Raw genomic sequence first — 14,939 nt, forward strand, 5'->3', positions numbered from 1 at the left:
CATTTTGATTTCGCGAATCTTGGCTCTCGCGAAATTCACGAAATTAAAATGCATGCGAATATTCCTCATTTTACAGTACGTCAAAAGGGTCATTTACTGACAGTGAAGAAGTATGATGCAAAATGATAATTTAGGTACTTACTGTAAAATGTGTGACATACACTGTAGCACACAGAAGTTCGATTTTTTGTTAATGGTGTGTACAGTCATGATTTGCAACCAGAACACTGACACACAGTAAAATCATGAATATTGCCCCATGCACTACACTCAACATTTGCTGTATGAATGTGCAAATTAACTTGCGAATGGCTAAATGTTAATCATTAGGCCCTACACCCGAGACGGATAGTAGGCTGTTGTCATGTAATGGTGTGCAGCTTGCTGAATTTTTAAGTCACAATTTTCCCCCAAGGAGAATGAGCCTACAGTGTACGTGTGCATTGTATGCAATTTTCAGACAGGTACATTTCTGCTCTTGGAAGTTGTAACCCACCCTATTGAGCTACTGAGTATTGTGGATCTGCATGCTGATATTGATTTATGCTAACAGATCAGACACCCAAGGTGGCAGATCACTTACTTACAGTGCTGGACTGTTAAATACTAGTATCATTCAGGGTTATGATGTCACTCTAACTGTATTAATTAGATATTTGTATGCTAATAATGTCCAGTATATATCGATACATTATATCTTACACAGATAAAGAACAGAAGATGAATTTAAGAATTATGTGTTTACAGTTTAGCTTTGCTTTCAGAACTGTAGATTATACTCTGTCAAAATCTCTCATGGTATTGTTCTGTTACATACAGTGGGGGTGGGGGAGATGTGTCTGACTCACACACCCTGATTGTCTTTGCATACTACATTCAATCCAAGCAATGCTCAATGTTAATGGAACTTCCCTGAAATCATTCCAGGGAGTTTCTTGAAATTGTAGACTTTTTAGAGGAAACAATGCAATAAACATCATGTGGAGTCAAACTTAGATATACAGTGTACATTGTATGTTGTCTGAGATGTCAGCAACATTAATTAGAAAATTAAATCTCAACGAAATGTACAAACTGTAGAAATGAAGAGGAGTCCTATTATACACTGTGGCTTAAATACCAGACATGTGCATTAGAAATATCTGACTGTACATCAACATACAATGTAAGGAATACATACATTGTAGTATGCAACGTTGCACACTAGCACTGGTCCGATGGTCCCTGGCCAGTAAAAATCACTATCAGACCAGTAACTTTTTCAGGAATGTCCCAATAAAAAATAGAAAAACTGGGTACCTATTGGTCTGACAGACAGGTCAGACCAGTAGAAAAAAAAAAAAATGGTTTAGTGTGCAGCACTGCTGTATGATGCATGTATTGTTTAGTTGTCCGTGCATGCAGGTGTGCCAAATTGATAACATCCAAGTGGATTTCTGAATAAAAGTCAAGGCCTGCTGTCGTGGAAATTTTGTGTTCCTGTGGAACGGAGGGAAAAGAAACGCAATTAGCAGACTCTGCAAACTGGGCCCTTGTGCTTGACGAGAGACCGAAAGATATCGCACTTCAGTTTGCTAGTTTCCCTTTCCTGGAGGGAGGCAATACAAGTCGTAGTTGGCACGGAGTGACACATTGTTTCCCGTTGACACGAACATGGCTTGTCTTTAGGGGGGATGTATGCAGTGTTAGGGGAACCGTGCTCTCCGTGGGGACGATGCTGCGACAAGATAACTCGGACCGGAGTGGCGATAAGGACCCAAGCACAGGAATCTGATTCATTGAATATATGTCTCGCTGCGAGATTTATTGAGGTGCAGGGGAAATATGCCATTGGCCGTGACATGAAACCTTGTTAATAATGGAATGACCTACATTGTGGTGAAGAAAATAGCTCAGAATATCCCCAGTGTCAGTGACTAAAATAGTCTATTACTGCTTATTGAATATATATATGCCCTTTTGAGTCCATTGATTCACTCTAATTGTTTTTATTATTTTTAGAATTAAATCATTTGCCCAGTAGAGTGTTTTTTTTTTCTTTTAGATATGGTAATCAGTCTCTTCCTGATGTTAATTATACTCTGATTGATGGAGATTAAAAGAAGGAAAATTACCTGTATTGCAAGCAGAGAATATCACCAAACCCTGTCAGGATGTCTTCATAAGAAAGTTCTGTGATAATGATTTATGATATTAATGGTTACAAATGTATCATTTTTTTTTTGGGGGGGGGGGGAGGGGGAAGGGGGTGTTAATTTGGAATCTTTGTGTTCATTGTTACCAGATGATAAATGTGGTGTTTTGTTTGTTTGTATATTTGTTTATTTTAATAGGGTTGTTGCTGTTTGTTTGTTTTTTTTTTTTTTGGAGGGGGGCAGGGTTGTCCAGTCTCAAAACTACAATTTACAAGCTGAATTTAATACCATTTCGCAAATGAACACAGTCAATATTTTACTGCAAGAAGGCAGTGAAGAAATCTTTTTCTGGGAATTGCCAAAGGGGCTTACGGTCAGATGAGGTCACTGCTTTTGTTTTGACACTTACTTCCTGCATTGCGGAAATGGTAACACTTTCCTGTGATGTGAGTACTGACCACATTGGAAAAGAGGTTTAATCTATACAGAGCCATTTTAGTGTAAAAATAGTTCAGTGCAAGGTTCTCAGGAGAATAGAAAACCATTGAATCTGAAGCTCATTTATAGATAACCCTTTCGTCACCAAAGATAAATTCTTGTAAGTGGCTGTAAATGAGTATGGGACATGCTGGTCCTATTCAATGCTCATGGTTCATCTGAAACAATCCAGGTACCAGGGGTTGTACCTGGTGTTCTGTGTGAATGTACATATGTACAAAATGAATGGGGATGTACGTGTACTGATGCACAAGTTTGTACACCCTTGCAAATCACAGCCACAATATGGCTAGCCTACAGTAGAAGTGGCCTTTGTTACCCCGTATTTTGTAGCTTGAAGACTGGGCATCTACAGTAGGCAGCATCTGTTATTTTATCATGACCACTATGAGATATGTGGTATACCGTAGTAGTGAACTACAAACGTACATTGTAATTGACACTGTTCAGGATTCTTTTATATTTGTAAATTCAATGTCTGTAAAGTACTGAATGCTAGTATGGTTGTGTTTATGAATGTGTCTTTGTAGGCCTATAGATGTTTAGTTTATCATTTTGTTTCAGGTTTTACTACACATGTACATGTTGTTTTGTTGTATTACAGTGTATGTTTTTTATGCCTCTGCCCTGAAGAGTGATGAAGGCATTTTTAATACACCTGTGTGCTTCAGGTCGTCCGTTGGTTCAATCTATGTCTGTCTGTCTGTCCATCCCACGTTTCGTTATCACAATTTCAGATCAAACAAAACAACTGAATTTCATAGTACCTGGTCCAGGGAAAGCTGCATGAGTTGTATCTATACAAGATTGTACACTGTACAGTATGCTAGTAAAATTTCAGGCAATTTTCATGAAGGTCAAAGGTGACTGAACTTTTGTTAAGAGGCATTTTGTTTTTCAATTGTTATGTGTTTCATGTCGGAATGTGCAATGGTAATATTTCATGATGGGAAGGGTAAAAATAGAGAATTATCTCTCTTAATGGTAGTGGTGAATGCTAAATGTCATTTTCTGGCCATAAGTTCCACTAGGCAAACACTGTGCACACTGTAAATGTAATAATACTATTATTTGGGATGATAGATGGAAACAAATTTATACGCAAAATATTTCCTTAGTACAGAGAAGATAGCTAAGTCAATCCTTTATGAACTTCCTCATAAATGTTAAAGATAAAGTACTATGTATTATTCATTAAAAGAAATGTACATAGTGATTGCATAATTAAAAGAAGCCAGGCTTCTTACTACGTAGTCAACTGCACAGCAGTCTAATTGCTCTAGTCTTGTTTTGTATTGTTTTGTTTGGTGTCTTATTTTATCAGTCTGTCTTACAGTGTTGTGATTGCATTATCAGGTTTTAGATAGTGTGCAAATATTGCGCGATACTCGGCCACGGTTGGTTCCCATAGCAAAGCGTAAGTTCTGCAGGGCGAAGTCTAATTCCTGTATGTTTTGTTCTTGTGACTGATAGGAGCTGGTGGTTCAGTTACGTGTGTCAGACAGTGTACTTATATACTACAAGCTCAAAATAAACTTTATGACATCGTCTATTTATTGCCAATGACCGAAGAAGAGTTAAAGATTACCTCTTAGAGTTTACAAATGAGTGCCTTGGGCTGAAAATTATGATTTTTTGTTTTTAATTCATTACTATTGGTCAGTGAAACTATATTTGTACAGGGATAGAGAAAAGATTCAACCATCGTAAATTACCCGTTATGCATGCTTTAAAGGGACTGTACAGTACTGGTTGAGATGGGGATTCATGTTTTGAACATTCCTAAGTGAGATAATGAGAAACCTCTTTTGAAATATGAAAGAGCATGAAATTTTGAGAAGGATTCAACGTTTATTTGATGAAAATTGGTTTTCAAATGGCCGAGATATCCCAAAAAAGTGATAATAGTAAAAGGCTACAGGCCACGTCTTTTATTAGGATCTCTTTGTTTCACCTTGTTTTTGGACATCTCAGCCATTTCAAAATCGATTTTTATCAAATAAACTTTTGATACCCCTTAGAATTGCATGCTCTTTTACATGTACATCTCATAGAGTGGTTTCTGAATATCTCGCAAAACATTAAAAGCTAAATTTTCACCTCAACCAGAACTGTACACACCTTTTAAGACTGTAACATATTCCAAGATAGAGGATAGGGCATGAAGCCCTTTAGGCATGATATGTAATTTACACGTATCTTGGTGAAGCAGTTGATGATAGTAATGATTATAATGATGTTAAATGATAGTGATAATAATTTGGAGTAACAAAGCGCTTAATGATTACCTCAGGGTATTCTCTGTACGCTTTAATGCTGTACGAGCTGAAATTTTCGCGGTGGTTTAATTTTCGCGAATTTCGCGAATCGCCTTTGAACCGTGAAAATAACGCGCGAATAACTAAGTTCAGTTAGACCCTCGCAACCGCGAAATTAACAACACGCGAAAATGTCCTCCAAGTAGCAATTCGCGAAAATATCTGTACGCGAAAATTTCAGCTCGTACAGTACATGTACAAGTGATTGAAGTCATAGCTACAGTGTTACTTGTATTTTGGTATTTTTGTATTACTCTGGTTTAAATATTAATTTTTCCGGTAGACTGTGCGCTTAGAAACATCTGTATTAAGCGCCTTATAAATGTATTATTATTATTATTGTACATTGTAACAGTACCAAAGTAATGACTATCTTTAATAAGAGTTAAGGAAACCATGAAATAAATTTCTTTCTTCTTCTTCTAGTCTACATTCAAGCAATGCAGGCTCATATGCCTCTACAACTGTGTACTTCTTACATATTTTCAAGGAGGATAAGTACCTCTGAGAGGATTTTAAATGATTGTGAATATTTAAGTTACAATACATTGTGTGTGTGTGTGTGTGTGTGTGTGTGTGTGTGTGTGTGTGTGTGTGTTGTTGTTGTTGTTGTTGTTGTTGTTGTTTTTTAGATTATGTTGATACATAATATATTGATGTAATGTCTTGTTTAAAACAAGAATGCTCTCTGAAGGACAAACTTTTTTGTATGTGAGTGTCTAGACCAGTGAAACAAGGTGTGTATATGTTCGAAAGGGCTTTTCTACATTTAGAAGCAAATTGTCTCTTATCATATGCGTAGTAACAACAACAACAAAATAGTAACTACCAATGTTTCAATTATGCTGCAGACATTAGAGTTCAGTAAGGTCCAGCAATGTACCCAAGTGCAAGGTCATGGTCTTCAGATGGCCAAAATGTCGCACTTGTAATCATGTCTTTTTAGTGTGTTTGTAATGATAAAAGAGTCACAGGCTGTTTATAGGCTGACAGGGATCTCATGAAGACCTGCTGAAAACAGCAAACAACATTCCACACAACAGCTGTGTTGCGAACTCCATGGCCTATGAGTATATCATTCAAACACACAGCTCCCAGTATGCATGCATGCAAGAGTACTGGTATGTAGAACATGCACACAACATACACATGTGTGTACATGTATGCATGCAAACACAATTTTTTACTGTACGTGAAGGGAAAGTGGTTATGTTGGTTGGAAGTGAATGTACAACATCAAACTGAGCTCTCCCTCCTCAAGTGTTTTCATGAGCAAGCCATTCAGAGGACAAACATGCACTCTCTAGTCGAACATGATCTCCAAAGCAGGATTAAAGAAACATGAGTCCAGTCTGCGTTCAGATACAGAAGATAACCTGGCATCAAATGTGTGTCTGGCATCTTCTTTTTTTATTGCAGTGTGCAGTAATGATAGCTTGCAAAACATGTTCTCTTTTTAACCGTTCTAAATACGATGTAGAACATAGACACGTAAACAGAAAACACCAGAAGGGCACAGAATGTCATTCTGGCGCTCAAGTGACAGTTATTCTATCAGTTGATGGAGTATCTTCCTTTGAATTGATCTGTTTCTGCCCTTATGCCGTGTGTGTCGGACCATCTCTTCATGGCCAGAGCTTCTAGGCAGCCATTTAATAGGAGAAAGCATCAATGATGATGGGAAGTAGAATTGTGTGAAAGGGGACAAGCCAAATTGTGTTTGTCTTGCATACTCTACGGCACGCATCATCACTCTGACATTTAACGCACACTCGGTTGTCTTATTCTCCATCCGTGTATTGGCTGACACGATAACCTTATGCGAAGTATGAAAACCAACAAGGCGCAGTCAGTTGTAGTCTCGTGCTTGCAGACTCGATTAATATCACATGTGCATTTACAGTACAAAGGTGATACTGTGTCTATTTCTGCAGGCAGCTTTCTCAAATGACAACTTTTCATTTTTTTGTTTTTGTTTTTTGTTATTGATCTAGCAAAATCCAAGAAACTTCTCGAAGAATGAAACGTGATTCTGTTTGTAAACGTAAAGAGCTATGCTATTTTATGGCAGGTTAAGAATTACTGGAGCTTCTTTAGCTACATGTACAAGGTTAGCTGAAAGAGTAGAGAGTTTTATTACCGTGCTGTTGTCATAATACTTACTCCTCTTGTCATAATACTTACCTGCTCTTGTTGTTACAAGTGCTCTTGCTACTCATACATGTACTTCATGAAATGAGGTTGAAGTGTACAACATGAACATGCTTAGAAATCGTAAACTATTGTGAAGACTCAGAACTACTGTATATGCCACATTTGTGTGTGTGTGTGTGTGTGTGTGTGAATTTTGATTTTTAAGACTTTTTTCTTCCAAAATGCTTGAAGTTGCAATGGAGAACCACATTGGCAGAATGAGAAAGAATTATTACACTTTGTATTCCTTTCCAAAGTGCAAAGTTAGTGATTTCCCATATTGGTTAATAAATGATATTTATGTGAAAATAAAAACACCATGAAATAATCCGGGCATATAGTATAATACGATGCGTTCCAAATTTTTTGGCCATTTTTGGCCAGCTCCTGGCCTGCGCTTTGAAAGTAGCCTGTGCCAAACAGTAAAAATTGCATTCAGTAACTATACGTGTAGCAGAGCTGCGCTACTTTTACGACGACTTATTCACAAACTCGGCCACATACAATTTTGCAAGGGATAACTGCCATGGTAACTGAACGCATGCTCTGGTGGAGGCATGGCCAGGGAATTTGGGCCGGAGCCTGGTGCTGCTGTCATTCAGAAACCATTTGGTCGGTGACTGGCGCGCGGGCCTGGCATGGGCCTGGCGCTACAGCAGCACCAAAACAGCCCGAGCCTGGTGTGGGCCATTTTGGCCGGCGCCATTCGTAAACACAAAATTTTATGTCCTAGTCCAGGCCTGGCCCTCACCAGAGAGTTACTGAAAGGGGTACACTTAGTTCAATCTTTGCCATGCTACAGCAAATGGCTAGAAATTTCCAGCAAGTTTAAGCAATTAGCATGTCAAATCTTGAGTGTAGAAGATTTTATTAATCTCAAAACACAATTAAGTTTTCACGTGCTGTAAGAGTATTTAGAGTACTCTGAGAACAGACTGAAGGCCTACATTGTACCTTGAACTTCAGCATCACAACCAGCACTGTCAAACTGCTGTGCAGTACCTAGATTTGTCACATGGCATTTTTATATGACATAATTGCTGTACATGTCACAAATCATATGTTGTTTGGTTTTTAGGATTGTGCTAAATCTATTGATTGTGCTAAAAATAATGTTCTGTGGCTTGGTATTTGCTATGACAGCTGTACACTAAGAAAAAAAAAATCCCCATGGGAAAACAAACAAAATATTTCACTGTAATGTGCTCATGTTTATCAAATTACTGACTGATATTTCCCACAGCTGTAGTCAATGTGATTGTACATGTGAATGAATACCCACAGCATGTGTGTTAATGGATCAGAAGTTGTGTAACTTAAAGGGATCGTACAGTTTTGGTTGAGACCTAATTTCAGGTTTTTAACGTTTTTTTGGTGAAATAATGAGAAAACTCTTATGAAATATGAAAGAGCACGTAATTTTATGAGGAATTAAGTGTTTATTTGATGAAAATTGGTTTTGAAATGGCTGAGATATCAAAAAAAGAGCGATTCTATTAAAGTGTGGGACCCACACTTTATTACGATCACTTTGTTTTACTTCGTTTTTGGATGTTTCAGTCATTCCAAACCCGACTTTCATCAAATAAACTTTGAATTCCTCTTAAAATGGTGTGCTCTGTACTATTTCATAAGTGTTTTCTTGGTATCTCGCAAAAAGTTAAAAGCCCAATCCTCATCCCGACCAATACTGTACTATCCCTTTAATTTCGTTTACATGGCTTTCTAACTGTCTTTGCCTTTCTTTTCTTTTTTATTTCAATCCAGTACAATCTGCGAACCTGAAGGACAACAACAGCAGCTTCTTCAGTGGAAAGGGCGATCCCTATGTGGAAATGGTCGTCGATTCCCAACCGCCTCGCAAGACGGAGGTCGTGAAGAAGACTTGGAATCCTAAGTGGGATGAACACTTTACTGTGTAAGTGGTGCAGTAAATTGAACACTCCTTTCTACCAGCAGCTGTCCTGGAGATCAAATGCTTTGTCACCTCTGTTGTCAGAGTAGACCCATTCTGTTTTAAAACACTGTAACTTATGTCGGCTATAACTGGGGGGCTTCCAAAAAGTGAAGAAAAGATGATTAAATGGGATACACTTGTATGCAGTGAGTCAAGTGGATTGCTGTGTTGGTGCATAAATCAACTATTAAGGCATACTGAAGCCCTCAGTTATGGCTGAAATACTGTCGTAGCTGTTCTTTTTGCGAATTTTCGTGATCATTGTTGGACCTAGAATTTAAATTTAAAGTTCACCTTCATATACACGTGGATTGAGTGAAGGCAACAATATTAGTAGAACACATCAGTGAAAGTTTGGGGAAAATCCGACAATCCGTTCAAAAGTTATGAATTTTTAAAGTTATCTGTACAATCACTGCTGGAGGAGAAGACTACCACAGTGTATGATGTCACATGCGTACAACAATATAAGGAAAATAAAAAGAGAATTTCACAAAACTTGACTTTTTGAATAACGTGCACATTTCTTTGACATGTTACTGACTTATGTTAAGGGTAATATTATTTCCCCTGACATCTGAAAGAGAGAAGTCGAGTGTTCTTTTATTATGTGAGAAAGAGAAAATATCTTGAATTTTCTTTGTACTTTCTTTACATAGTTGTACTCATATGACATCACAAGCTATAGTAGTCTTCTCATCCAGCCGTGACTGAGCAGAAACTTAAAAAATTCATAACTTTTGAACGGATTGTCCGATTTTCCTCAAACTCTCATTGATGTGTTCTACTAATATTGCTGCATTCACTCAACCCACATATCTATGAAGGTGAACTTGTCCTTTAACGACACGCAAAAATGTTGCCATGTGCTAGGGTAATAGTACACTTGCAATACCCCCAGATTTCAATTTGCAAAAACAACATCTTGCGAAAATGTCCGAGATCATCTCATTTGCGAAAATATCTATACGCATAAATAACAGCTTACACAGTAGACATAAACATTAAAAACAATGCCCAAACTGAACAGGTCTACGCCAGTGCAGGCACTGGCAAATGAATAGCATGTTTTACAGTCACTCTTTTTTAAAGAAAATTCACAAAAATTCATTTTTCGTGAAAATTATAAATTCCATCAACTTGATTAGACTGACATACTGTATGTAAAGGGTAGCAATTATTCCCCCTGCTTTCTGAAAGCAGTTAGTCAAGTGCACTTTCATAATGCTAGAAAAGTGAATTTTTGTTGAATTTCCTTTATATTTTCTTTGTATTGTTGTCCACTCATGCGTCATTACCTCTAGTAGTCTCCTCATCCAGCGGTTCCAACACCAAAACTTTAATAATGCATAACTTTTGCATCGATTGTCCGATTTTCCTCAAACCTTCACTGATGTGTTCTATTAATGTTGCTGCTTTCACTTAATCCACATTGCTCTTTGGGTTTGCATTCCCTTTTATAGATAAAGAGAAGCTAGCTAATGTCATTCTATTTGTTTAGTTGGCAACACACTCATTCATTATCAGCAGAGTTATGGAGACATCCCACATGTAAAGGAAATGAAGACCCTGAACACCGATACTTGCAAAATGATCCCTGTAATGCGTACATTATACACATAGTTGTCAGCCATTAGAATTCTTTCTGTTTTGCTGTGTTATATGATAATACTGTGTTCATTTCCTGTATGCCTGAGTCTCCTGAGGATTATGATAGGAAGAAAGAGAAAAAGAAAAAGAATGAAAGAATGTGCCAGCGAAATATTTGACGATGCGGATTTCATGCGGCAGTAATGCTGTTGTATCGTGGGCGGATCATGTGTTCACAGAGGGCTGCTTGCGATGTGCTGGCTGATTATTCAGCATTCTCTCAAATGGTCTGACGGAAATGATTTTCGAGTGCAGTATGACATGTATCAGTATGTGTGTACTTGCATTCCCTCCTGAATCATCCTGGAATTTTATCTCCTCCAACCTCCTTTAGGTATCTCTCCCATCTTCCGAACAGAGTGATGTTCCAAAAAACAACAACATATGTCATGTGTTGTCATTCCAGAAAGTTATACCATAGGAGTCTCAGCTTGGTTGAACGTTGTCATTTTTCAAAATCAAACTAGTTTTCAAGATGATGGCAGGTGTGTGCATATCAATAAAAAAAAAAAAAAATAAATAAATAAAAAATTTGCAAGTCCCCTGCCTACACTGCTACCAGAGATCTTCGTGCACCCATCCCCTGTACTTGGTATTTCTTGTGATAGGTTGATCCAACTTATTTTGCTAAAGGGGAATGAAACTCAAATATCCATGCATGTGTGTAGATTGAGTGAATACAGAAATATTTGGCAAACACATTAACTGAAATTTGAGGAAAATCAGACAATCCATCCAGTAGTTATGAACTATTCAGTTGTTAATGAATTCTTTGGAGTTTCGTAAATTGTGATTGCACAAGATGATATCGTATTTTTTGCTAGGAAAAAGCCCACATCCAAGACGACATTTATCTTGAAAGAGATTTGATTTGATTGACATGAGTCATCACTCATGCTTTAAAAGCTCTCGGGACTGCCAACGCGAAATGCCATTTGCATTGCGTACAGAGGGGGAACCGATCATAATGAGCAGTTCAACTGCAGCAGCATGCAAAAACCCCTTTGAGGTTATTTTCATTATTACAGATACATGTATCCTCTTAAATTGAATACACTGTAGGGTGGTTCTGCACCATACGCTCTTGTCCTACAAGTTCAGGGGTGCATGAAAAGATTGACTACTGGTAAGCACGGTCTGCCTTAGCAACAGGGATTTCCCCTCTAGTGGCACCAACTTCCCTGTGTTGAAAACTATAGATGGCATCGTGTTTTGGATGTCCTTCAACCGGAACCGTGGTGACAGACTTTATGCCAGTAGAACTTTAAAAACTAAACAAAACAAAACAAAAAATAAGCAGCTGTTGTTTGTGTAATACGTTCATATGTGCAGTAGCACCATGCATTCATATTTGGCCTGCTATATGACTGTAGTTTCCTTTATAAATGTCAGATTGCCGTTGGCTTTGATTACTAAGGTACCAGTAATCCCCCTACATTTGAGTGTATGTTGGTATCGGTTCTCTTTTACAGTGAATCTGTACTTGTCACTGAATTGTGGTCGCTATCTTTTAAATAGTGTCCTTTGACGACCCAGAAAAAAGGCAGCTCTGTGTAGGCAGCAAGCTCTAAAATGCAAACGAAACATGCTGAGATGGCCCTTAATATTACTGTAAAAATTGATATTTTCACGCGACTAATTTTTCGCGCTCGGCCAAGTGAGAAGAGTTTCATGTGTTTTTAATTCCGCGGAATCAAGCCATCAGCTACTCGAACACATGGCAAGCAAAAATATTTGTGTGCTTTTATTTTCGCACTAGTTTCTGGTTGCGCGAAATGCGCACAAATTTCCACTTTTACAGTTATTGGACGTACATTTTATCTAGTTTGCTGAGAAGCGGTCAGTGGGTGGTTAGGTACCCGGTACATGTAGACATATGTACATGTTCAGTATGTTGTGTGATGCCATTTAATAGGCATTATTTGCCATTTAAAGGCATTATTTACAATTTGCAGATGAAACAAAACCCTGCTTTCTATTTAGAATGCTTCAAAATAGTTAAAGAATGTGAGTTAGGGATAGAAATAACCAATGTAAACATGATAATCAGTATAATCAATGTTAAGTATTGTTGAATATAAATATATAGATACAAAATGTGAACAATACACTTGTAGTAGAATAAATCCTCTACAGTACGGTTTATTGAGAAAATTAGTGATATCTCCTTATATTTTAGGCTTTATTGCAAAATTTCTATTCATATGGTAGGATGTTTTGTGATACAACTGACCAATACATATCACATGCATCAAATGTGGTAACTCAAACATTTTTTAAATCACTATTACTCCCAATTTTGAACAATACAGCCCAGTGTTGAACTTTTTTGGACTTTATTCTTTTTACCGGTATGTGGAAAACATGCAGGTACTATGTAGATTTCAGTCCAATTTGTTTGGAAGGATCAGTCATTTAAATCAGTTAAAAAGGAAATATGTAGATTATCTGCATCTTAGTCAAACATGGAGGGATCATTTGTAAACAGGATTACTGTAGATATGACACACATGTGAAGCACATGACTGTGAATGCGATAAATTCGCACCGCAGCCCTTTAGATGGGGTTCCAAGGTCACTAATTACTAACCATTGTATGGTGAAGTGCACCGTACTACCATGGTAGATTATATGCACAACCATGCAATATAATAGGCCACAAGCAATTTTGTTCCATCAGTGCCCTGTAATACCCTTGGCAAAAGAGATGGAGGCTAATTACTGTACATCCACATGTACATGTGTAAGTGTGCATTTGAAATGCATAATCTGTGATGAATAGTGAATGCATTTCAGTCACCATTTGTTGTACGTAGTTATAAGTATTCAAGGAGGATACAATCATATTGATTGCCTATTTGAAAAATCCATGGCCATAGTGCGTGACTATGTAGGCCTACTTACACGTATGTATTATGTATAATGTAGATGAATATGACCAGAAGGCAGTGACAGTCAAATGGAGCCTAGTCATCCTAACCAACCACAGTTCATATTCTACACAGTTGGGCACTATGAAATCATTCCCCATTACAGTCCAGAACTGATACAACCACAATTGTATAGTGAGCACTTGTACATACACTTGTAGTAGGTACGTGTAGAGTGTACATAAGTTGCATCTAAATCCTGTCTTCATACAGGTGTATTGTTGTCCAGTAACACATCATGGGTATATCATTAGGGCCTTTTAGATTGTGTGGACACGGCAGTGGACAGGCCGCCCGCAAGTGTGAGCCAACCGTTCCCGGTGACTCCCGTCGACACCAGAGTAAAACTATTTTAGATTTCAGTCGACGGTGAGTACGACTCGACAGATGTGATGACTTCATAATCATCACACTAACTACATGCTGCGCACGCTGCTTGTCCTCAATTTGGGAGGACGTGAAATCCTTCGAAGACACGTTCTCGATTCTAGCGCTGGACGTGCCAGAAAATCTTGAGCATGTGCAATATCATGAAATGACGTCATCACGTCGCAGTCCACATTGTGGGTGCGAAATCTATAAGTCCCTATTGTGGCCCTGGCTGGTCCTGTTGGCTAGTGGCCAATGGTAGAAATTAGCATAAGAAGGTAATGACAAAGCAATATTGAATGCGTACAACATTGTATGGCCTTTACCCAGACTCAAAAGTGTGTATAGTGTACAGCTAGTTAATATTCACATGTACTGCATATGATACAGTCCCAAATGTGAAAATGTCAGGTTTGGGATAACTCCTAGTTTTATGCGTTATCTGAATGGAGAAGTGAAGTGATATGTACAGTGTATTATGTACAATATAGTGTATGTATATCATACATATCGTCGCAGGCTGTCATATCTTGTCATGTTAACACATCCCTACGGTAAATCTGTGGAATGAATAGCAGAGAGACAGAACTGGTTGATCTGTGAGGGTTCAAGAGAAATTTTAGTTCTAATGTTTTAAACATTTCTGACTGTATAGCGGGGAGGTCAACGCACTCAGTATGCATAGTTACCTCAGATGTACAATGTAGCTCAGTAGTTCCAGTGGTTCCCTGTTCCATGACACCAGTTACTACCCTGTACTTTTGGATGGTATTGTCTCCACAGAGATGTCACTTATAAACCATGTAACCTTTTTAGCATAAAAGAAGAAAAAAAAAAATTTGATTTTACTCTCGATTTATCACAGTCATTTGATAAGTAATTAGCATAT

At 37.9% G+C, this 14,939-nt stretch overlaps 1 protein-coding gene across 1 annotated transcript in view; it reads left to right on the plus strand.

Annotated features, from left to right (window-relative positions):
• LOC140233447 (E3 ubiquitin-protein ligase Su(dx)-like) overlaps positions 1-14,939 on the plus strand; it is a 63,737-nt gene that overhangs the window by 18,340 nt on the left and 30,458 nt on the right. The window contains exon 3 of the mRNA XM_072313563.1: positions 8,912-9,062. Within this exon, the coding sequence (XP_072169664.1) occupies positions 8,912-9,062 (151 nt within the window). The remainder of the gene's footprint in view (positions 1-8,911; positions 9,063-14,939) is intronic.

Source organism: Diadema setosum, chromosome 9, assembly GCF_964275005.1.
Source record: "Diadema setosum chromosome 9, eeDiaSeto1, whole genome shotgun sequence".
NCBI lineage: Eukaryota > Metazoa > Echinodermata > Echinoidea > Diadematoida > Diadematidae > Diadema > Diadema setosum.